This window comes from Caenorhabditis remanei, chromosome II, assembly GCF_010183535.1.
Source record: "Caenorhabditis remanei strain PX506 chromosome II, whole genome shotgun sequence".
NCBI classification, from domain to species: domain Eukaryota; kingdom Metazoa; phylum Nematoda; class Chromadorea; order Rhabditida; family Rhabditidae; genus Caenorhabditis; species Caenorhabditis remanei.
The window spans coordinates 9,531,161-9,556,424 of NC_071329.1; the positions used below are offsets into that span (position 1 = coordinate 9,531,161).

Genomic DNA, 25,264 nt, shown 5'->3' on the forward strand with positions numbered 1-25,264 from the left:
AGTGATATGAGAAAAATTAATTTGTTTTAATTGTGCCGATTTAACCACGATAATATGAGAGGACAAAACTCAAAGTAAAATCTATTACTACATATTTCAAGAAAAAATTTATTCGACAACATAGATAAAACATCAGTTTAATCGGTGAGCTTTCCATCTTTTAACAGGGGTTTCAAGTCGAATCCTCTTTCTTCCAAGTTTCTTTCTTTGTGTAACTTAAGGAAAGTATCTGTATCTTGCTGAAAAAATTATTTTATAAACTGAAACATTTAAAAATGTTAAACTTACTTTAATAACTTTTCCGACTTGTTCGCGAACCTCCTCCACTGTTTTCGTATCTTTTTCTAAAATCTTCAAACTATTTGCTTGGCTCGTTTGAAGGAAACATGTTCCGTTGTATATCCACACTGGATCCAAGTCTTTCTGCAAATCATAAATTGCGTAAAAATTCGAAAAACAATGCATACCTCTTTGATTCGTCGTCCCGCTTCTCGAAATTTTTGTCGTTCAAGATCTAGGTTTACACAAGTTTCCTTTGCGTGATTCAATCTATTAAAACCAGAGAAACGTTGAGATGGAGTTCAAATAACTCACTTAGTTGAAAGATAAATAATCTCAGAAGTTCGGTCTCTCAGCTCTTTTTCTGGATCGTGGGGAGTTTTCGTGGTTCTCATCGCCATTCCAGTAGTAAGATTCGTGATCATAGTGTATCTGGAACAGTGATTTTAGAATATACAAGAAAAGATTTAGAATTTCGGAACAGAAACATACAAGTATCAATTCACAGTTTACTAAATTGGGATGAGTGATTCCTTATTAGTCTTCCAGCTAATTTTTTAAAGGAAAATACAAAAAAAAAACAATTTTGTGATAAACACGAACTTTAAAAACTTTTTTTTAATTCCTGACAGGTTTACGCGTAATTACGAAAACTATAAACAAAAATTTAAAACTAGCTGCAACCGGCTCTTGGTTTTACTTGTCGTAATATATAACGCATCAAGTGCATCTCTGCATTTGGTGTACCGATGACCGTACTTGTTTTTTTCAAATTCGAAAAAAAAAATCAGTTGCTCCGATTTAGCGATCTACATTTCTCTCTTTTTCTTTTCAAAAAAGGGACAGTTTTTCTCTTTCTCTCTTTTTTTATTTTTTGTTTATAGATCAAAAGCCGTTAAAATATGCCCGCCAGAGTTTTTAGTGAAGTCATGAGAGAAAAAGTGTATTTACACGCGTTATCAACGCCAGAAAAGTTCAAAAGTATTTCTTACCATGGTCGTGCAAAAAATCAGCACGACTTTATCTCTCTCGCCCCATCTTCCGTTTTCTGTTAGTATTGATGTAACGTGTTCTCCTTCTCTTCATGTTTTCTTCCTTTTTATATTCTTCATCTGTTCTCTTTCAAACGTTTGTGTCTTGAACTCAATAACATCACTTCCCGAACTAACAATCAATAAACTAAACTTTATAACAGGCCAAAATGAGCGATTGGGGTAATGCATTCGATGATCAATGCCGATCGGAAGGGCTTGAAGTGCCAGAAAAGGTGGTCGGATTTGTTTGTGTCTATTTATGTGTCCCGTTCTTGTTTGTCCATTCGTGTTCTGAGTTCTGATTGTTTCTCCGCACTGTACAATTGCTTTTTGCTTCTACTGCTAACCAATGTTCATGCTATTTTCCCAGTATCTGTGCCTGTAAACCGAGTGGACTTTTCGGCAGAACCCAAAAATGCATGACAAGTTACTTTTCTCTTTTCAGACCGAGGAGGTGCAGTCAAACTCGGAAATGGATCAAAATGAGGAGAACAGAGGTAGATTTCAAGGCTTTGTCATGAAAAATAAATTATGTTTACAGGATTCGGCGGAGCAGGAATTGGTCGGGGAGGAATGTTCGGAGGAGGAGCGAAAATGAATGCGCCACCGCCACAAACCTCGTTTGGTGCAACATCAGGAACCAGAGTTGGAGGTTTGTTCAATTTGCGACTGTCCCAACTTTTCAGTCTCGACTGTTTCATGTTTTCCTATTCCGTTGTTTCCTTATGTAGCCTACCGCTTCTTTAGGTTCGTTTGGAACTCCGAGTGGCCCAGACGGTCGAGGAGCTGCTATCGGTTCAGCTGAGGAGCTCAATGGAGGAGGTAACATAATTTCTGTTGGATATCGCAAAGCTAAACCTGCATGCTCATTCACTAAAAGTGGTAGCTTTGGCACTAACCACTCCCCGCCTTCTATCTCACCAAGCACAATCAAAACTAATCACGAAGGAGGACGTTTTGGTGTTTTATCACCTAAAACATTCGATTTTGTAACGAAAAGCTCTTCTGACCAGCCGAAGCCCCCGTCAGGAGGTCGCTTTGGTGCTCAATCATCAATCAGTCGAACTTCTGTTGGAGGATCATTCGGATCGAAACCATCTTCAACAACAACGAATACAACACCGATATTTGGCGGAATCTTCAACGGAAAAGTCGAAGATGTTGCCCCAACAAAATCTTTCGGTGGATCATTCGGTTTGTCCACGAAGTCACCTCTTACGGCTGGAAGAAGTTTTGGTTCCAGTATCAAGTCTCCTATTTCAACAGATGGCAATTACGGATCTGAAGTTTCTGTCACCAAATCAGAATCGGTGGAAAGCACTGCTTCTACGATATCCATTTCATCCCGGACAGCAGTCGAAGAAGTTGCAGTAGCTAAGCCATTAGTAGAAACTGTGTCGAAACCAGTAGTTGGCGGAGCATTTGGTGCTTCTAAGTCGAGTTCTGGGATTTCCGTGGGTGGTGCTTTCGGTAAAAAACCAAACATTCCTCAACCAGTTACTGCTCCCACACCGCCCCCTCAGATACTTCTGGGACAGACTGCCAGAATTAGTCAGCCAAGTTCAGTTGAAGAAATAAAAATTCAAACTACTGAAAATGTATCTGTCGGTGGTTCTATCGGATCGAAATCTTTCGGTGTTCAAGACGGACAAAAGACGCTTGGAGGAAGTTTTGGTAGAGCACAGCCTTCGAACACTTTGAATGCTCCACCGTTCGGATGCCCGCCTCCAAGTTTTGTAAAGTCAAGTGAAGAAAAATTGAACGAAACTACAAGCCGGTCGGAAGAAAACTCAGAGAAAACCGAGTCTTCAACGTTGAACAGTGGGACCAATTTCAGTGAAAAAAGCAGATCATTTGGTGGAGGTTTTGGTGGAAACACGTTTATTCCGTCTAACAACACAACAGTCCGCGAAGGAGATAAAACGGAAGGATCGAATGGTTTGTTCGACACGGGTTTTCACCTCCCCTTAACACTTTCTAATTAGCTTAGACTGACTGTTTCGTTTTGCATGGCAATCACTATCACCTTTATCACCTTTATCACCTTTGCTCCTTACTCACGCGAAAATTTTTAACCTTTTTCCCTTTTTTCCAGTACCGTTCATGTCAGGTCCGCCGCCATCGATGAGAGGAGGATTTCAGGGTGGATATAGGTAAACACACGAGAGATAGTAATTGGTTAGATCATTGTTGATTACAGAGGCGGACGTGGTGTCGGAGGAGGACAAATGGATTTCGGTGGTCCCGGTCAAGGACGTAAGTATTGATTTTCATCTATCAGTATAAAAAATTCCCTTTTAATGTTCATTTTTTCAGCAATGGGGCGCGGAAGAGGTCAATCGAATCAACAATTCATTCCACAACAGAGAGCTCCACCACCGTCATTTCCCAGCCATCAGAATTCACAAATTGTCAAACCGGTAATCGCCTTCTGATTTTTCGTATCTTGAAAAATGAAAGTTTCAGGATCCAAAGTATAAATACACAAAGTCAACTGACGATGATCATGAAAAAGTTCCGATTCCGGCTGATATTGCGCTTCTCAATAAATTCATTCAAAAAGAAGTAAAGATGATGAAGGATACAGTAGTCGATGTTCAAAGACAAGATCCAAAATCTCCACTTTACTCAATTTCGTCGTTCCGGGAGCTTCGCCTCAAGCCCGAAGTCCTGCAGGCACTCGATAATCTCAACTTCCAATTTCCAACAAGAATTCAAGAAACTGCTTTGCCGTTACTTCTCATGGAGCCGTAAGACTTCAGAAACTTTTAGAAAGCCAATCAAAAACTTGTAATTTCAGACCATCCAACTTGATTGCACAAGCTCAATCGGGTACAGGAAAAACAGCCGCTTTTGTGCTCACTATGCTTTGCAGAATTGACGTGAATTTGAAGTGTCCACAATGTATATGTTTGGCTCCTACGCTCGAATTAGCTAAGCAGATTGGAGAAGTTGTCGAAAAAATGGGAAAATACATGGAGAATCTGAAGATTCATTATGCGATTAAAGGAGGGAACATGGCGGCCATGCGAGGAAGAAAGCTAACAGAACAGATTGTTATCGGAACTCCAGGAATTGTAAGTCATCTATTTATTTACAAAGTTCATATTTGGGCTCTTTGCAGACACGTGATTACTTACAAAAGTACAAGTGCATTGATCCTAGCCAGATTCGTTGTTTGGTTCTTGACGAAGCAGACGTCATGATTTATCATCAAGGATTCACCGACATTTCAACAACTATCTATAAGTATGTTTCTGTCGTATATCTCACTGCTGACAATCCATGTATTTTTCAGCATGGTCGAAGAAGCCTCAGAATCCGTGCAATCCATGTTATTCTCTGCTACGTACGATCAACCTGTGATAGATTTTGCTACGAAAATCATCAAAAATGCTATTGTAGTCATGTAAGTTCTAATGTGTATATTTATACATCCCTAAATTTTCTTATATCAAAGAAAAAGCTTGAATAACTGATTCGTTTTGTTTATTCATCTATACCAATATTGTTACTTCGCAGAGGGTGGTCCGCTTTTGTTCAAGTACCATTGTTTCTATCAAATCTTATACAAACTTTTAGGTTGAAACGAGAGGAACAAGCATTGCCAAACATAAAACAGTTCTATGTTCAGTGTGCATGTAGAGATTCGAAATATGCGGTAAGTTTCAAATAACAATATTTCATCTAATCAGTTGTTCAATTTTTAGGCTATCGTCAACTTATACAGTGGACTTGCTGTCGCCTCATCTGTCATCTTCTGTCATACGAAGGCTAGTGTTATGTGGTTATACGAGAACATGAAAGCACGTGGACACAAGGTCGATGTGCTTCACGGAGATATGACTGTAGTCGAACGAGCTGATACCATCATTCGTTTCAAACGAGGCGACTTCAAAGTACTTATTACTACAAACGTGTTTGCTCGTGGAATTGACGTGGCACAAGTGTCAGTAGTAATCAATTACGATTTACCAATCAAGTACAATGATGAAAATAATCCGATGGTGGTCGACGGATTCACACAACCTGATTGTGAAACTTATCTTCATCGTATTGGAAGAACAGGAAGATTTGGAAAGACCGGAATCGCCATTAATTTGATTGACTCGGAAGACTCAATGAATATGATTAATGTGCTTGAGAGCCATTTCCGTAAGAGTTGATGGTTGATTTAATTTTTCTAAAGAAGTTATTCCAGAAATGAAAATTGCACGAATGGATCCATCAAATATTGTGGAGTTGGAAGCCATAGAAGCGGCATAATCTGCGACATTTGATGTTTTATTTCGGGTCGATGGTTTTTTATTCAGAAGATTTGTCCATTTTCTCTATTCACTTTTTAAACGCCGAGCACAGTTTTTTTCTTATATGCTGTTATTATTTTCACCCTATTTTATTTTATTAACCAAATGGATCCCAACCACTTCATTTCTACCTATTTCTCTTTTTTCCAATCTGGTACCTAAAAATCTTCTCCTTGGTTGAAGAGCAGACTTTATGCTGCGTCCAAAGTAACTTTTCCGCGGAAAATCCGCGCGGAAAAGGTGTCCAAAGTAGCCATTTCTTTTCCGCGTTTTCCTCTGCGCCTTTAAGCTAATCGCGGTGAGACCAGCTCACTTTTTTGGAGGGAATTCAAAAAAAATTTTTAATTTCGAAAATTTAACTTTCCCTCCTAAAAAATGCGCAGGTCTCGCCGCGATTAGCTTAAAGACGCAGAGGAAAACGCGGAAAAGAAATGGCTACTTTGGACACCTTTTCCGCGCGGATTTTCCGCGGAAAAGTTACTTTGGACGCAGCATGACCATCTCTTCCTTCCTTCTTCCTTCATGACAGGTCATTCCCGGACTATGCAAACTCAACTGTTATCAGAAGGAAAGTGAGCCATTGATTCATTGACAGTTTTATTCATTCAAAAATCTTCTTCTATAGGAATGAATCATTCGGAAAATGTTTCTTTTGTTTTCTGTTAGGTACAGCTTTCTTTATGAAGTTTTTAGTAGCAACTATTCCTGTGTAATATGGAATAGAACGAAACAAGCATTGGTGACTAAGACGCTCCTATTTAATTTCGGTTCCGTTCTCCATATTCAAGGACTGAAACATGACGTTGAAGATTAATATCCGTACTGTCCCATTCCTGTGGTCCAATCTCATGTTATGTATATAGTTGGCTGCAATATAAACATACACAAGTCATTCCGAACACCTTCAATAAATTCGGTGCGGTAACCCAATAACTATTCTCCGAACAGCACGCGGAGGAATAATTACGGAGGACAGTAATCGTGGTTGTAAACTTATGGTCCTCCTCTCTTCTACCTCTCATTCTCCCTCATACTCATTTTCTTGTCCTCATCTGATAATGATGCATTACAGGATTGTAGATGTCTTGCTTCTTTATCTGTTTTCCTAATCTATTCCCTCCACCCGAGGATAAATAAATATTACGGTAATATAATGATGGATGGTCGGATGGTGTCAAGGTGAGGCCTCGCGTAAGGCAAAGATACGCAGACACTGATTTGTTACTCCTCCCTATCATTGTGTTATCAAAATAAAGAGACACCATACACCCATATACATACTATTATTCATTGGCTCCTTGTGAATACATGTCATAGCTCTCTACTAGATGTAGTGATTTTTAATTCCCTAATTTTCAAGCTTCTTTTTCAAAAACGAGACATAAGTTCAGAAAATGATCCGACTGGCGCGCAAGTTTTAATTAAAACTGTCAAATCAGGCGGTAGTCACCAAAAGATTATTCGTCCTTTGAGGACTATGCGCCGCTCGCTTATGACAGTAACGCGTCAGAGTTGCATAATACGAATCGGTGGCTACTTAGTCATCGAACATTTTTTGTATGTGTAAAATCTTGCTTTTTCATATTAAAAAATTCTCTTTTTTGTGTACGGTATTTAACGAATGGATAAAACCCTCAATAATCAATGTCGCTTCTTCCTTGGTTTTTCAACTTTCGAGCTTCCATAAAGAAAGAAACCTCATTAAATATCATTGAAATAAACATTCAAATTCGAGAACTGCGCCCATAAGAACCGTAGTGTTTAATGCCGTTAAAGAACACCTCTCTGTGTCGGTGAGAAAGTGCGTGTATAACAACTTCAACACTTTTTAAATGTTTATGAAGTTTATCAGAACAATTTAGAGAAGTTCTTGAACGGAACAGTTTCTAAACGATACAGTTTTTCATACTTGCAACGGGCCGGGCCGGGCCGATTTGAGAATTTTCACCGCTCAGGCAACTCAATATTAATCTAATCCTACAACCGCATCAATCTAATCACAATCTAATTAGATTAGTGGATTTTGCTTGCGCAAACTTCGTTCGCGCCAAGGATCCAAGAATAAGTCAGTACAAAACGCGCAAAATTTCTTTCAATTTTTGTTTTAATGTTTTTTTCTAAGTTTTAATTCTCTATTTATGTCTCGAAAGCCTGAAATCGTTGCGAACTAATTTCGTTTGCGGTTTTATCGACTTTTTCACGATTTTCCATTATAAAAATTGTATTTTTCGGTTTCTATGGCTCTTCAAGTCTTCAACTGCAGTCTTCACTCTACCACAACTTCCATTTGGTTTGGAAGAAAAGTCGACACTGCGATGAAATCATGAATAAATTCTTTGGTAAGCAAATTGTTTCGCTTTCGATTAGCCGTGAATATTAGTTCATTGCTCAGGTATAATCGTCTACTTCTTCATGCACCTATTCACGAAGAAAAAGTGCGAATTAAAATGCCACATTTTGCATTTTAATGCTATTCACGAATGCACTTTAATGTGCATAAAAAACACTTTAATTCGAATTAATCTGCATTAAAAAGCGAATTAAAATGCACATCGTGGCGAGATATCTTAATTAATGTGCATGCGCCTTTAAGAAAATCCGTAAATCCACACAAATCTTAAAGGCGCATGCACATTAATTAAGATATCTCGCCACGATGTGCATTTTAATTCGCTTTTTAATGCAGATTAATTCGAATTAAAGGGTTTTTTATGCACATTAAAGTGCATTCGTGAATAGCATTAAAATGCAAAATGTGGCATTTTAATTCGCACTTTTTCTTCGTGAATAGGTGCATCAACATCAGCGCTCTCTACACAAGCTTCGAAAAAAAAGTCTTTTGTGAGTTCCGAAATCAAACAGTTTTTTGGTAATTTCGTTCATTTTACAGCAAAATTCGCTGACTGGACGACAATGGACAGCAGCGGGGCAGAGAACAACGAGGACGTAGTCCACTTTCATTGCAATGGATTTTCGACTAATTTCTGATTTTGATTTTCTGTATTTTTTTCTATATTTTTTGTACATTTCGATTGTAAAAACTCTTGTTTTTTATTTGAATAAATTTACTATTTCCTTTTTTACCTAAAGAATTTTCAAATGTTATCACAAGTTACACAAGATTTCACACTAATCTAATGAGACGCGGCATTAATCTAATCATGCCAACATTCAAGCTAATCTAACTGATGCCGCGTCTAATTAGATTGATATTGAGTTGCCTGAGCGGCCCGGTCGGCCCGGGTCACAGTACAAAAATTTGAAAATTTGAATTTTTTTTTGAAAATTTTTTGATTTTTTTCGCAAAAAAGGCGACTTTTCGACTATGTTTTTACATATCGATAAAACTCAAGTGTACATAAGATTTTTGACTATTTTTGATGAAAATTTTAAAAAATTTCGAAAAATTTTGTGAAAAGTTGTGCTCATTTTTTGACTCCGGGCCGACCGGGCCGGCAACTTTCTCTACCGGGTCGGGCCGACGGGCCGAGCCGGGCCGGGCCGATATTTTGCAAGTATGCAGTTTTTATGCGCGCAGTTCAAAAACGAAGTTGCGCCTAAATTTTGTGTCAATTTGCGTACTTTTACGTACTATCCCATACCGTACTCGCTCAGTTTTTGAATTTTGTTTTCTTTCTTTTCCTTCTTCTCTTTTCTTTTGTCAGAAATGTTTTTATTTTTATTTTGCAAAACACTTTCTGTCGAAACAGCTGCTGTCCGTTCGAGAAACGCCCTCCCCGTAGAAGTTCACTTGCGCGCGCCCTGTCTGTATCACTATATCGATTTCTGCTGATAACATCATTTCAACACGTTCTCCCTCTTTTTCCAAAAGCCTCTGGATTTGTCTTTCTCCTGCGCACACATACTCTCTCGTCAAAACGCAACAAAAAGTCGACGAGTGCTTTCAATTAGACGCAACCAGTAAGCCTTTCCCCTTCTTTCTATTTTTCTATTCCCGAGTGCGCAGGTGTCTTTGCTTCCACTTTTTTGCTCGTTTTTCTGTCTTCGTCTCCGGCTGATATGGAGAAACACTCTTGGCGACACTCGAGAAATTTGTTATTCCAGGGACAAGGTCGAAAAAAGATGGTGTGAAAGAAAAACCAAAAGAATGTCATGAATATGTCAAAAGCTTTCACTCCCTCTATTCTTCTTTTCATATATTGTAATTAGTTTTTGTTTTTATTTTCTTATTTAGATCTTCTGACAACAATTCACTGAAAACCGTGAAATCCTTCTTTCGGTGTGCCGTAAAATACCAAAAACTTCTCTGTCTCCATTCTGAGAACGTATCTTATCACGATTCAACAGTCAAAAATGATGGATTGTGCTCTGGGAACCTAGTCGTTTCTTCATGTTTTTATGCTCAAAATTTGCATATCTCTCGTCAAGTTGCAGTTCTCAAGAAGTTCCCCCTTCCGTCCGAATGTTTCTCACACTTCCATTTATTGTTTGACCAATGCCTGCCAATCCAAATATTCGCCCGGCGCCGACCTTTCCGTCAGACTGTCGGCTACCTGGACAGGTGTAAAAACAAAAGGTCTTCCGAGATGATCTTGTTTTCTTTTCTTTTTCTTCTGAAGCTCTTCTCTATCATTATAGTTTTTCTTAATATAATCCTGAAGTTTTTGTGAACATCTGGTGAATTGAGAATGTGCAGAGACAAAAACCGAATATCTCGATTGATGTGCAAGCGGGCGTCTTCACGCCGTTCCGTTCTCCCATCTGCATGTTGATGATACTTTTTCACGCGAAGCTTTTCCATCTCATCTTCTCATTTTTCGTATCACATCTCTCCGCACATAATTACTTGTTTGATGATTTTTCTTTGAAAAATACATTCCCTCATAGATTATTCAAATTCTTGAGAGAAAGAAGATTTGTTGCTCTTATTCTCGTCGCTAGCCACATTCACCTTCGAATCAATCCGTAAAGGACATATAATTCCAATTTCAAAACTTCGCCCACTTTTTTTTCTTTATTCGTCGGTGTCACATTTTCCGGATGAGCACACACTAACAGACTTCTTCTAGATCCGTCATTTCTCATCTGTCGTATTTTCGCAAAGCTGATTTTCGAACAACTAGAATGTTTGAGCAACTTCCTTTCAACTCTTTGAGCTCCTAAAAAATGTTACTCTTTCATGTTCCAATCCATTGGAATAAAACATTTTAAATTTCACATGTTCCATTCGAATCTCAATTAGCATGAAAGCATTCCACATCCGTTCCATTTTCGCATGATGAGCTCTCGCCCCCATTCATCACAACTCTGCTAGAAGGTAACACTCTACTAGCACTTCTGAGTATGTAATGCAATTAGCATGTCTTCACACTCAGAAGAGTAGGTCCCTCAAGCTGACATCTACACTTTTGCGGGCACCGATTAATAAAACGTCCCTCGGCTTCAATATACTTGTTGTTCTTTTCAGAGAAAATAAATTATTTTACACGTTTTCGTTCATTTCCGAGACGACGTTCACCTCCAAACATTTTCATGTGCTTTCGTAGTTCTTTTCTTTTTTTTGGGCATGTAGTTCCGAAATTGAATTTCCGCGGCTTCAAAATGGCACCGAAGATGTCGATTTATCATCTGAACTACTTCCATGCTCTTGTTCCCGTTTTATTCTGTTTGTTCGGAAGCTAGCTCCCGGAGCTATGAGCGCTGCGTATTCTTCGAAACACGACATGCAAAAAGAGTCTAATCAGAACTAGGAGAACTCATCTGAAAAGAAGAAGATGCGGAAGGAAATCGTAAAATAGTAGTAACTGGCGCGATGGAAGAGAGAAGAGCATGAATAATTTCTCAGTCTCGACCCGAACACCTTCCCTTCCTTCGTTTTATACTGCCACACAGAAAGCGTGAGAACCTCTTCTTCAAGTTTTGATTATAAATTTAGAAATTTTCCGAATCCTATACATCTATATAGTCGACAGAATTCGATTACCTACGAATTCTTTTCCATTCTTTTAGTCTCTTTTTCTTTCCGGCACTGTTGATTTATGGTAGTCTGCCGTTTTATGGATGTTTCCTCTCTTATTCCGGTTGATCGAATCGCTCGAGTCTGACGAGTTTAGGAGCTTCCGTTACCCATACGTCTTATCGCCTTTTTTTCTAATCTGATGGACTTTTTCTTCGAAGAGAGCCACTTTCCCATAGAAAAAGTAAGAAAAGTAGACTTCTAATTTCTGCAATTTCAAAAAAGAGTAGTTCTCTTCTTGCTGACCAACTCATAAGCCCATTTTTCTTTGCTGTCCCTTCTGTTTTTTTCGGGTCCAGTGCCCTCAACAACTAAGCGTTTTAACTCTTCATGAGCGTCTTTCCCTCTCTCAGCATATTAAACGTTAGTGGCTTCTTTTCCTTCACATTATACATATCCATACATATTCAGTTCACTTCTCTTGGTTCTGTTTTAAAGTGCACAGTAAATCCATATTTGATGAAATGTGACAATTGTCTCCGGGTCTCGAAGTCCATGGGACAACTCTGTCTTTCCAAGTCAATGAATTCTGCACACGAGATCGTTAAAATCTTTTCAAGAGCCGACGTTTCCTGCGATGGCGGTCTCCACATCTCCACTCAAATGCTCACCTTGTTTGCATCCGGAAAATTGTCGTAAAACATGGCTTCTCTCCCTATTTTATTCTATGTTCATACTAGGTGGTCACTTTTTATTGCCGTACGAAGCAGGCGTGTCCCATTTCTTTTTTACTCAAAGCCGACATTGGAAATCTCACGCTTTACTGTGCGAAAAGCACTCTTTTTGAATTTCTCTCTGTTGACTTTTTACTTCAAAGTTCAAATTCCATATACATTAATCACTCACGATAAGCTTTATGAACACCTGTCGTCTTGCAAAAACGAGCAGACAATTGATTAATGTATTCGTTATATCGTTGTAAAGTGTTCGGAGATGAGTACATTCGTCTTTTGAACACCAAAGAAAACATGATTTTCATTTTATTCTTGTGACTCAGTGGCCATCTGTAACAAACGAATTTCGTTATGTTGTCTATGTTCTCTATCTCTCACAACCATATTTTTGCCAAAAATTTTGGAAACATTCGTTCTGTTCACAGCTCTATAGTGTTTAGCAACTGTCCACTGCATATTTTCTCCTGGGACATCGTCTCGTCTTCCCACTCATCTAGTTTGAGAAGGAAAGTACAATCTCCTGTAATTAAGGTGTATGGGATTATGATTAATATCATAATACTTACAATCGTATAACCGGAAGTGAGATTTTCTATATATCTCATATTCCAATTGGTACTCTAATCTCTTCCCAGGTGTCATGATGATCTGCTCAATCTTTCATCGATAACTCTTTCTCTGGATCGGTTTCCCAGCCAATTTGGCAACAGACGGCAGTCTATATCCGTTTCTGTCAGTCAGTTACTAATCTCTCTTCAAAATTTACGACTTCCCTACCAGCAGACTGTTCTCATAATAGAGTATCTACAAAGACCAATCTCTTTTGTGAAATAAATGAGAGAAAAAAGAAATCTTTTAATAAAAGATCGTAACCCTTGATAACCTTTCATAATGGTGGTAATTTGACCCTATAATTGTTCATCACCTCTTTTTCTCTCCTATCATCCAACCCGACACCACAATTGTCTCTGTAGTGTGAGCTGAATGTTCTAGATTTTGAAGCGATAGGGATGTGCCAATTTATCTTCGCAATCACCCTCTCCGCGGGTTTTCGTGTTTACAACCAGATCGGCCACCTAATCTGACATGTAGTTAATTCATTTCGAATGGTATTATGTTTCTTTGTCTTGACCATTGTACCTATTTCGAAATGTATTCTTTCCTTTTCATTATTTTCCTTACCTCCCATGAATACCTCCGAGTGTCCATTTCCATAAGCAAATACAGTTATCATCTTTGTTTTCTCTTCCTTTTCCCTCTCTATTCCTCCCTTTCGCTTCTTTTGCCCTTTATGACTCCAAGTGCACACCACTGACTCAATTTCCTCTTTTGAAAATGTGCCAGAAAAAACTGTAAAATCGGTGAATCATTTCCCGGCGGTTTCCCGTCTTTATGAAAAAAAACAACGACTGTAGGTGGATGTTTTGATTCATTTTCCATTGGTACCACAAAATCAATCAATTTTTAAACGATACACTCCTCTATGTTTCTAGCTATGATTCATTCATTCCCTTATGTTTGTCTCTGAAGAAAATATTCGAGATCATTCGGCTTCTCGAAAAGTGACCGTACAAATGGCCATGTCCTTTCTTATTTGTTTTTGAAACTCTGTCAAGGGCCCAAATGCCAGATGTTCGTGAAAACTACTATCATCACTTTTCCCGAACAATCGGTTCTGCTTCTGAAACATTCATAACTGTTATATGTGCGTTTCTCATCTAAATCACAAGTTAAATAATTCAAATTTTCAAGAAGTGAAAGAAGAAGAACTGTTATTGCTCGAAGTTTCACCTATTGATTTCAACAGTCGATTGAATGGATGATTCCTTTTTCTCTTCTGAAAAGTGATTGCATTACGACATATAATCCCACAAGTAATCTTCTTTCCCATTTTCTTTTGTTTCCTTGCACCTGCATTCTCCAATGAGAAACTGTTCTCTAATGACACTTTGGCTCCCGTGAGAACAGTTTCCACGACTGTCACTTTTTGACAGGTATCTTTTGTATCTGTTATGTTTCCCACGTCATTAGAGCCCAGATGGTTTCCCTCACGTGGCATGAGTCGAAAACTGACGCCCCGCCCATTCTTGCTGCCCCTCCTCCTCGGTCGGCTGTCCACCCGTTGTTCTTGTCCCCTCCGCCAATCTCCTCGTACTCTCTGTGTTCAGCTTTCTCTTGTGTCGCCCTGTTCCACCTTTTATCGTTTCACATTTATATATTTTTTGAAATTAATATTCAGAAAGTTTCATTTTCAGGAAACTAACACCAGACGAACACAATAGTATGCACTGATGCGACGAAATAAATCGACTAATTCGTGCCTTTTGACATTGTTGGCAACATGTCTTCTGACAGTCGGTTCAACTTCTGCTTTAAACAAACCGACAACGGATAAGTATGGTGAGTTTTTGATAGCTTTTTTCAAAAATTAAAAATTAATCGATCGCTTTACGATCCAGAATTACTTTTTAAAATTTCTTATTGAAGCCTAGGGAATGTCAACTATATAAAATATTGTAACTTTCTCTTGGGAAGTGAAAATGTGACATAGGTTTTGGAATATTTCTTATTCTTCTGCCTTTCACACTTGAGATCATTGCCGATTAGTTAACGATGCGCCTAGTTAACGACGCTTATTCTCTGGTTTCCGACTTCGAAGATCATGTCATTTTCTTAATTATGCATTGCCGACACATCTCCCGAGGGACGGGAACATCCTGGTCACACTTGGTTCTGGTTGAGCCGACTTCCTGTATGCGTCCTGTGTGACTACCACAAAAGTGTTAATCGTGCGGTGTTCGGGCGGTAGACGGGGGTCTTTGTTACGTAATGTTATCCTAGCGGTCCGGAAGTGCAAATTTCTGTGTGGACCTCCCGGTGTGCAGGAGAGGTAACCGTCTTTCCTACTGACCTGTGCCATTGATCGAACTTGGTATTCATCGTTGTTGTGTTGGGTGGGCAAAATATATTTATTTGTTTGGATGAGACGTCTTCGGATGTATATATTTTCAGACTAGATGAGATTAGGATAGGTGTTGAGAGAAATAGGATAGGAGAGGGGCATCCTACGTTTTTGAGTTTCTCTCAAATTCCGAAATGGAAGTTTCTTTCCGCTTGACGGTTTTGTTTGCATTTGGGACGATGCTAACCTAGAATAGAAAAGTGTCTTTCCCCCATTTCGGACTTATTTCATTTGAATTGTTGTTTTTGGAAGTCGTCCTCCTCATCAAGCGGGTAAGGTACAACTGACCGGATTAAGGTGTTATTTGGTGGAAAAGGCACCTGTGGATCATTGCTACCACCTGCCCTTGTTATCGTCCACCAAATGGTTGTTAGATTGGTTATCCAGAAATTCATAGGGAAGAGGTATAGATGACATTGTTGCAGCCATAATTTTGTAGGGATGCACAACAAATTAGACCACACAATACCCCGCATTGTTCTAAATCTCGCGCATTTGGTTTCATTCGTGTGTCCTCGAATTAATTTGTTCTTCTGCCATCCATCTAGTTAGAAACACATCATAGTCCTTCAATTTTCGAGTATATCCACTTCTAACTGTTTTTTAATGTCGGCGCTGTCACAACATAGACATTGAAGTAGCCAACTGATTGATATGTTCACTAATCCATTAGGTATACAGTAAAACTTTTTGAGTTCTGATGTTGCCGACAGACTACTCATCAGACCATCAGTTTCCGAGTGGTGATCACCGATACTTTTAGTAAATACACTGAAGATGCTCCTTCCTGCTTCTTGTTGCCTCGACCCAAACTCAAATTGAGTCAATTAGAGCAAGTAGAGAAAGATAGTAGGCGATGGCAGTACATGAAGAAAGACAGCTTGCAAAACATGCATCGTCTACAATTAGATGTTGCGGCAGATTTGGGTGATGTGGTGCACTTTTTAGCGGGAAAAACATAGAAGCACACATGGCAGTAATTTTCACAGTAGGAGGTGTCGAAAGTCAGCATATGTCGGATTCACAGATTAACACGCTGATGGATGCGGTAGCGAAAGAAATGGAAACGGAGAGTTGCACAACCTCTTTGCGGTCAGGGCTGTGTTTATCTACACAAGAAAAAGACCCGAGATTTTATCTAGGTTCACTCTTTTTGGCGGTTATGTGCATCCACGCATCCAAACTAAGATTGGATTGATAGACAAGAAAGCGACAAGAAATTAATAGGCTGTAGACAGGCCGGCGTCAATTGTCAGTTGAAACAAAAAGAGCATAAAACCGACGGCTCTTCTCATTCTTTTTTTGGCGGCATAATATCTATAGAGCTATAATCTATCATTCATTTTGAATGCGAATGGTAATAAAAGGTGACCCAGAGGCTCTATTATTCATATGTTCATGATCCTCCGAATATCGCGGCCAATGTAATCTGAATCCGGCGTTTTAGGCAGAAACTCTATCCTCCTGTTGTTTGTTTTTGGGGTGCCCTCCGGTTGTCTTCTAACGCATGCGAAATTCCCACAAGTTTCGTTTGTGTTTTGTTTTCGATGATGGCTTCGTCTTCTAGTTGAACACAATTTATTGAATAAAGAGGCGCCCGGTGATGATGGAAAGAGATGTTGAAGAGCCCACTTATGACTGGTAGAGAGGGAGCACATCTCTGGATACGACACACGTAATTCGTAATTGGTATGCCAGTGTCATCGTCAGCTTCTAAACGAATTAGTCGAGACTAATTGTAAGAGCCTGTTCAATCGGTTTCCTCGTATCCTCAGTGTTATGTCAACCTGAACGTTTTCTTCCGTTTGTTAGGTGAATTGGTGTACGATTTCGGTTTGGATGGCGTAATTCCTAGTCTGATGAGGGAGATAGACTACTCGTCGCAATGAAGAGCCTGTTGTTGTACTGTTCAGTTAGAGAGCATAAGATTTAGAGAGACGATGCCTGAAACGTGAGCACGCGCTGCGCAACAGCAGACGGGAGGAAAGAAGAAGAAGAACGGTGTGCATATGAATGAATGAAACAAACAGACGAATTTATTATTATGCAAGTCATGCTCTGCAAAAAGAAAATAGAGAAATTTTCGAAACGAAGAAAAAAGTGGGATGTGAACTCATTTATTTTTTACAGGTACAATTTCCCATACAATTTGCGATGGAGAAGCTGCCGAGTTGAGTTGTCCTGCTGGAAAAGTTATCTCGATCGTTCTCGGTAACTACGGTAGATTCTCAGTTGCGGTGTGCTTCACTGATAGTGATGTTGTTGCATCTAACGTCAAATGCGAGAATCCGAAAACTAAGTCAATATTGGAGAAGAAGTAAGTTTTACTACTTTTATTATTCTGTGAAAGAAGGGACACTTGGGAACTATAGGTGACCTAACTAACATATTCAACGAGTTATGAATAGGTGCAAGCGCATTTGTAATAGCTTACTCACACTCTTTCGCATACTATCAATTGTTATAGTTGTCGGGGGGGACTCGTTTGTTCGGAATATTTTAAACAAGTTTACTTGACAAAGAGCTGAAGTAACAACTATAGTTTTATGTCGTGACCGCATCTTATCAGTTTTATAACTGTACGAGACCACAAGACCTTGGCAAAGATTTATCCGTGGAAGATTAATAATTCATTCTGAATATACTAATTGAACATCCGGTCATCGAGAGATCGGTAGAATAATTCAAATTGGTACATCCTGGACGAGCAGTCACAGACAATACCGCTATAAAAATGATGATGATATTGCCTTCGTGTGCCTATTCAGTAGTCGAACAAGGTCGTATGTCATTTGTGTCCGTTTTTTCACTACAAGTAATTCTATCGAATAGAACATTCATTAGCCGACCTCCCTGACTGCCAGTTATTCTACCATTTTTCCTACCGAGATGATCACGCAAGACACCCACGGCGTGCCTTCTTGTCGAAACGCATCATTTCACACTATCAAACGACTGCCTTTCCTCTCATTTTTTGAATGAATTGAGGCCGCGATCGCTGACTGCTTTCTTCTGCAGCTGTCTCGAATATCTGTCTTCGTTCGTTGAGGAAAAGGATGAAGAATAGTAAGAAGAAAAAAGAAGGAGGGACTACTGAGTAAACGGAAATGACTCTCGCGCCTTTCTACTGATGCTCTTCCTTCTTTGCATGAAGCAGTTTTGAGTTTAAATTCGGAATTCGACACTATAGCACGGGAAAGAGCACTATTAGATTGATGACCAAGAAATGTGAAGAAGATTCTTTTCGAGAGCACCATATGTTGTTATAGGACCATGGGTTCCACGAGAGCAAAACAAGGGCAAAGACATTTATGCGTGTATTTGTTTCGGATTCTCATGGATCATCATCATTTACCAATTAGAATTAGAACGCATTCCAACTGTTTGTATCATCGCAACTAGACAGCAGCTTTCGAAATGGTTTGCAAATGAGATATGAGGCGACAGTTGTGCAAACAAAAGCAGCAGTCAATTAGCTGCGCAAACTACCTTGAAACTGGCAAGTCAAGAAGCTCCACTTTCGTTACCAACAAGAAAGTTGTATTGCTATGAACTATAGTTGCGGGGTAAACTCGACTGTACTTGGTGAAATTAGAAAGAAATCTACAAATAATTTTCGGAAATGCATTGCGCTAAATGATGCTCAGTCTACCGTCAAATATGTGAACACATGTTGTTGCCATGTTTCGATCTGGTAACCCCATAAATTTCAACCATAAATTGCTGCTGTTCTTCTACAATTAGCTCTCTTTTGGAGCATGAAATGGAAAAACAGAGGCCATCGAGGTGTCAAATTGATGGGTTTTGCCCTCTTTTGACCAGTCTTGTCTTGTTTGACCGATTGACCACGGCCAACCTAACCCATCTTCTTTTTCCATCAATCTGAAAAGAAAAATGAGCGAATATTGTGCGCAGTAGCACGGAGGGGCACCATCCTGAGATGGGTGGTTTAATTAACACATTTTCCTGTTTTTTGATGGGTAGATGCTCGTGGCGAAATAGAAGAAGAAGAGCCATGCGGTGTGAAGAAAAAAGGATTATGTCGGCGTCACGCACAAGACGGAGAAGGATTATGGATGGAAGGCTGTGAAGAGCCCGGGGGCAGACGGCTGCCGACTTCTTGATGATTCGCATCAGTGGCGATAAGTAATGGGACCACAGGGCCACTTCTTCCTCTTGATGCTCGGGAAGAACAAGTCAGGAATAAGGGAAACCGGCTGATTTGCATAAACAGAGTGCCTTTTGTTTTTACCGCAGAAAGTGAGTAGTTGGTGGAATAGGTTCTCAGCAATCAAGATGGAAGGAGGGTTAATTGAGAAAGTTGAGGGCGGCAGATGCGAGTTATTGTTATAGAATGTTCAGTGACCCATGTGACAGTAAGAAAAACTGCTCATCTATTCTATCGAGACAATGTCTTCTCGGCGGTGTCGTTTGCTTCTTCATTCCAATGACCGGATGAGATGTTTCTAATTTCCCGCCGCCGAAACTTGTTAGAACAATAGACAGTAGAAATTTGATACAATATCCAAAGATGAACAACTAACAAGAACTGGGTTATTGTTGGTATATTCACCCAACTTCACAAGCTTGCTAGAAAAATGAACTCAATTTGTCACCTTTGGTTGCGTTTCACTATGTTTACAATAATAAACTATGAGCTAAATCGTTCACTAATTGTTATGGTCTTTTGTCTCGGAAGAATTAGATACAAGGTGCACCTCTCGTATTTCATCGTCGTTTATTGCGTGAGCCTGTTGGTCGGATTTCACCAATGAATTGGAGGCCTGTATGTAAAGCCTATGATTAAAAAAGAACGAATTGATGATGGGTCAGAGTCAGTCGTTAGTCAGATGTATGTGGTCGCCAGCGTACACGTTTTATGTGACATCTTGTACTTGTATTGTTGTCGGGCCGCCTGGGGAGAAGAAGGGCCTTGAAAACAAATAAGTTTCGGTAATTCGGTATTGTATGGATATGTGTTTGTGCTAAGAACAGGGAGAGAGTAAACGTCGTCTCCGGATGAAAAGTCTTGACACCAGTTTCAAAAAGACCATAAGGGGCCGCCCGTAGCTTCGTTGATTGATTGCCTGATATAGTATGCGAGAAGATGCCCTTTCACCGTATGGACACTCGATGATTTGTGACGCGAACACGTGCTGACAGCTCTTTTCGGTCATGCCGACTGTTTTGATCTCCGTTGGGAGTTGCGCAAAACAGATAGAGAACACTCCGTATCCTGGAAGAGTCATTCACATGGATGAACTCTGGCATCTGTCATTCTTTTTGTATTCATTGAAAACAAGAATTGAGGTCAGCAGGTGGTGTGAAATCATCACAAAACCAAGAATATTGTTTTAAGTTTTAACGTTACTCAGCTTCTTGGTCGTTTGTTGCGCAAGATGGTGTTAGCTGGGTTAATCCGGTTCAAACCAAAATTGGTGCCTAGGAAACAGATGTGCGAAGAAACTGAGAAAGCAAGAAGGGTAGCATTTATAAGATTACAGTGGTTTTACCCCGAGGTCCCCTGCATTAAATTATGCAATAATTGTAAGGTTGTCTATCTCTCCAGATGTAACGGAAAGCAAACGTGTCGCTTCTTCGTCGATACGTTTCTGTTCGATGACGCGTGCCCTTTGATGAGCAAATATCTGGAAGTTCAACATGAATGTCATGAAGGTAGAGATAACTAGATTGGCGTGTACATGTGGTTGTAGTTGTGAATTGATATTTTTATGATTTGCGTTGCGTTGCGTGCGAAATATTGTTTATGTTGTTTGTACAATGTGTTGTTCCATTTCAGATGCAACGGACATTCGAATTGCGATTTCTCTGTTGACAAGAAGACGTTCAATGAAGATCCATGTCCCAACACGTCAAAATATTTGGAAGTGAAATACAATTGTGTTGTTCCTGGTTAGTAGCATGGGTTTGGTTTAATTTCAGTTCAAAATGTTGTTTTATTGACGTTGTCACAGTACATTTGAGGTTTTTACCAATACATTTCATTCCAGCTACCACAACTACAACAACGACGACTACATCGACTACTACTACCGATAGTAGTCTGATATTGAACGAAGAAGAAGAAGAGGAGGTTCAAAAGGTTAGTGCGGGTAGATGACCCAATGGGGGATTAGAATGAGTTATGGATGCATGTTTTCACCCATCTTTAAAATAAAAATTCTTACAGGACTCGGACAATTCGGACAAATACGTGAAGCCAAAAAAGAATAAAGACTTGTTCTGCTCGGCTACAAATCGACGCGGAGTAAACTGGCAGAACACTAAAGCTGGCACGAAATCGAGTGCACCGTGTCCAGAAGGATCTTCAGGAAAGCAGTTGTGGGAGTGCTCAGCAAATGGTCAATGGGCATCTGAATTTCCAAACAGTGCCGGCTGTGAAAGCGATTGGATCTCTGTGAAGACCAGCTCTCTGACAGGAGTCATAACCACCGAAGATGCTTCTGGAATACCAGAGTTCCTCCGGAACCTTGATTCCGAAACAAGACGTCCGTTAGTTGGAGGTGACTTGCCGAAAGTTCTTCATCTTCTCGAAAGAACTGTAAATGTGCTGGCTGAAGAAAGTTGGGCTTATCAACATCTGGAACTTTCGAACAAAGGTGTGATACAAGTGATGAACACTTTAATTAGAAAGCCGGATGTTTGGCCAAGTTGGGATGTTTTAAAGCGAAAGGAATTTGCGTCACGATTGATTCTGGCTGCTGAAAAGGCGATGGTCGCGTCAGCAAAAGGAATGCAGGAATCTCAGCAATCAAATGTGATTGTGCAGCCATCGATCATAGTTGAAGTTTCTCACAAAATTAAGATGTCTTCACAGCCGACCGACTATATTTTATTCCCAGCTGCAGCGTTGTGGGATGGGCAAAGTGTTGATAATGTGCACATTCCAAGAGATGCTATATTGAAAGTGAGCCAGGATGACACGCAAGTATTCTTCTCCTCAATTGATAATATTGGTCAAGAGATGACACCACTCGATGTAACTGTTCCTATAACAGGCACTGATAAGACTGAAGTTCGTAAACGTCGAGTTGTTTCGAGAATTGTTGGAGCTTCGTTGATCGGAAACGGAAAAGAGAAACGAGTCGAAAAGTTGGATCAACCAGTTAGGATCACGTTTTATCACAAAGAATCTGCTGTTCGACATATGAGCAGTCCAACTTGTGTTTGGTGGAATCATCACGAATTGAAATGGAATCCATCTGGATGTCGTCTTAATTCACACAACAACACAATGACAACATGTGATTGCAACCACCTCACACATTTCGCTGTTTTAATGGATGTTCGTGGACATGAACTGGATGAAGTCGATGAAACTTTGTTGACTTTATTAACATACGTTGGATGCATCGTTTCAATCGTTTGTCTGTTGCTCACATTCTTCGCCTATTTGATGTTCAGTAGAAACGGAGGTGACCGGTACGTTCATATTTAAAGTTTTTCTTTATTCTATTTCAATGTGTTTTTTTTCAGAGTCTTCATTCATGAGAACTTGTGTCTCACGTTGGCTATCGCTGAAATTACATTCCTGGCTGGAATAACACGAACAGAAGATTCGGTTCAATGTGGAATCATTGCTGCGGTACTCATGTATATGTTCCTCACAGCTCTCACATGGATGTTATTAGAAGGATATCATATACATCGAATGCTGACTGAAGTGTTCCCATCTGATCCACGCCGTTTCTCATATCTCATCATCGGTTATATTCCTCCGGCGATCATCACACTCTGTGCCTACCTATATAACTCGAATGGTTTTGGAACAACTGACTATTGCTGGTTAACCACTCAAAACAACTTTATATGGTTTTTTGCCGGTCCGGCTTCGTTCATTCTTTGCGTGAACACACTTGTACTTGTCAAGACTCTGTGCACTGTTTATCAACACACAAGTGGAGGGTATCTTCCTTGCCGACACGATGTGGATTCAGGAAGATCTATTCGAAACTGGATCAAGGGATCTTTGGCTTTGGCGAGCTTGCTGGGAGTTACGTGGTTGTTTGGACTTTTCTGGATCGAGGACTCTGGCTCAATTGTTATGGCATATGCATTCACCATTTCAAACTCGTTACAAGGACTTTTCATCTTCTTATTCCACGTTGTCTTCGCCGAGAAAATGCGCAAAGACGTTGGTCATTGGATGTATAGGCGTGGATGTGGGGGATCGAGTAATTCATCACCAAATCATAAACGAAACAATGGACAACGTGATTTAATGTCTCCCGGAATGAATAGCTCAACAGGGAGCGAATTTCTCGTAAGTTTTATTCAAAGTCTCAATTGTCAATGTAAATATGTATGTCCAATTGTTAAATTTGTGATTAGAAAAAACGAGTTGGTGTAACGAAAAAAGCTGATTACTCGCCTGTTGCCGTGGCGAACAAGAAAAACCGTGAGAATTTTGTGTGAAGCTAATGATTGATATCTCTACCTTTTGGTAACCCACTTGATCTAGAACTAACTATATTTCTTTTTCAAATCTAAAATGTCTAGTTTCTGTCTAATAATAACTGTGTGAAAGTGTAACATACACACCTTCAATTTCAATTGTCCACTATTTCAGTACAACACGAACGACAAGTACCTGAGCAACTCGGATACTACGAATCGATTGGCCTTTAGTAATCGGATGCCTCATCCTAATCAAATGTCCATTTATCAGCAGCATCCACAACATCCACAAAAACAAATTTATGAACCTCAACCAGGTCAGGGAATATCACATACTTTCTTTACCCAACTTGAAATATTACAGGAACTTACGACTACGCAACCATCGCTTATGGAGATATGATGCCTGGACACATGAATCGTGTCGCAGCTCCGCCAGCTTATCAACGTCTTGCCGTGGCTGAAGGTCGATATGGTAGTCAACATCAACTGTACCAAGGGTGGCATCATCGACCTCCTCCAGAGTTCTCACCTCCACCACCTCCACCTAGTGTACCATCCAATCCACGACATTATGGTACTGGTTCAAGTGGTCGTCGTCCGCCAAGTTCAAAAATGAGTGACGATTCTGCCTACTCCGATGGGTCTTCTTCAATGTTGACAACAGAAGTGACGCCACAAGGACAGACTGTTCTTCGTATTGACTTGAATAAGCCAAGCATGTACTGTCAAGATTTATAGTCTCCCCTGTTTTCATAATGCGTGTATTTTTTTTTACAAAACCGGTTGATTTCCAAGTAGTTTTAGTTAATCTTACCTCCTCAAAAATCCCTCTCATTCAACTCGGGTATCTCCCGTTGTGACATTTCTTCTCCCTCGAATCTTTCTATGATCCCTTTTGAACCATGTCAGGAATTACCTCGAAGCTTTAAGCACATGTTCAGAGAATTCATCTGCTACTGGTTTAATAAGAATTGTAATAATTTGTTAAATAATATTTCCTCCTCGTTTTCTTGTTTTTCTCCAAATGTTGCTTTCTAAAACTTAAGTCAACAAAATGTTCTACTTTTCAATAGACCCCGTTGTGCTCATTCTCGCCGGTAGCCGAATTTCGTTGTAGAGATTTCTGTACTTTATGTTTCTTTCTTCTGTTTTTTATCATGCATTTTTATCTTCTCTTATGATAGTTCAGATATCAGTTTACAAAACTAATCTGAATTTGTCGATTAATGTCGTAATAAATTGAATCAATTATTTCAAGTGTATATACTTGCCATTTCAGGAATCCCCTTCACATTTATAATCCTAATTTCTAAATCTTTTTGCCAAGAGTCTCCATCTTTTGAATGCTCTTTTTTCATCTGTGTTAGGATCAAATTCGTCGTCTTCTTTGCATTCTAAATGGGTCCTCCCCCTCTTCCACTCTATTTTCTTCCGTCGGAAATAGAATCTTCTTCGTCCAAATTTTCGACGTCATCACCGTTTTCGTGCAAGATTCTCCTTCCATTCATTTTTTTTCCAGAATGTCAAATGGCAATAGGATATTTTCGATTCTCTCGTTTTTTTGGTGGGCTCAACACGAAAATATTTTTGTTTCCATTGTTCCTGCACAC

General features: G+C 39.7%; 3 protein-coding genes across 3 annotated transcripts; 2 read left to right on the forward strand and 1 right to left on the reverse strand.

Moving 5' to 3' along the window:
• Nucleotides 1-137: 137 nt before the first annotated feature.
• GCK72_005621 (uncharacterized protein) lies at nucleotides 138-704 on the reverse strand (the record flags this gene model as incomplete). Its single annotated transcript, XM_003117301.1, has 4 exons — nucleotides 138-239; nucleotides 289-423; nucleotides 468-549; nucleotides 595-704. The coding sequence occupies 4 exons, from the start codon at nucleotides 702-704 to the stop codon at nucleotides 138-140; spliced, it is 429 nt and encodes a 142-aa protein (XP_003117349.1).
• A 776-nt stretch (nucleotides 705-1,480) lies between these two features.
• On the forward strand, nucleotides 1,481-5,579 carry GCK72_005622 (uncharacterized protein; the record flags this gene model as incomplete). Its single annotated transcript, XM_053725264.1, has 14 exons — nucleotides 1,481-1,546; nucleotides 1,759-1,810; nucleotides 1,855-1,965; nucleotides 2,061-3,251; nucleotides 3,409-3,466; nucleotides 3,514-3,569; nucleotides 3,630-3,733; nucleotides 3,780-4,063; nucleotides 4,114-4,390; nucleotides 4,438-4,562; nucleotides 4,612-4,722; nucleotides 4,896-4,974; nucleotides 5,024-5,468; nucleotides 5,515-5,579. The coding sequence occupies 14 exons, from the start codon at nucleotides 1,481-1,483 to the stop codon at nucleotides 5,577-5,579; spliced, it is 3,024 nt and encodes a 1,007-aa protein (XP_053589458.1).
• An 8,983-nt stretch (nucleotides 5,580-14,562) lies between these two features.
• On the forward strand, nucleotides 14,563-24,392 carry GCK72_005623 (uncharacterized protein; the record flags this gene model as incomplete). The annotated part of the gene is made up of 8 exons (XM_003117263.2): nucleotides 14,563-14,671; nucleotides 17,364-17,550; nucleotides 21,034-21,146; nucleotides 21,245-21,336; nucleotides 21,424-22,676; nucleotides 22,731-23,517; nucleotides 23,824-23,968; nucleotides 24,016-24,392. 8 exons carry the CDS (start codon nucleotides 14,563-14,565, stop codon nucleotides 24,390-24,392), a joined length of 3,063 nt encoding a protein of 1,020 aa, XP_003117311.2.
• Between the last annotated feature and the right edge of the window lie 872 nt (nucleotides 24,393-25,264).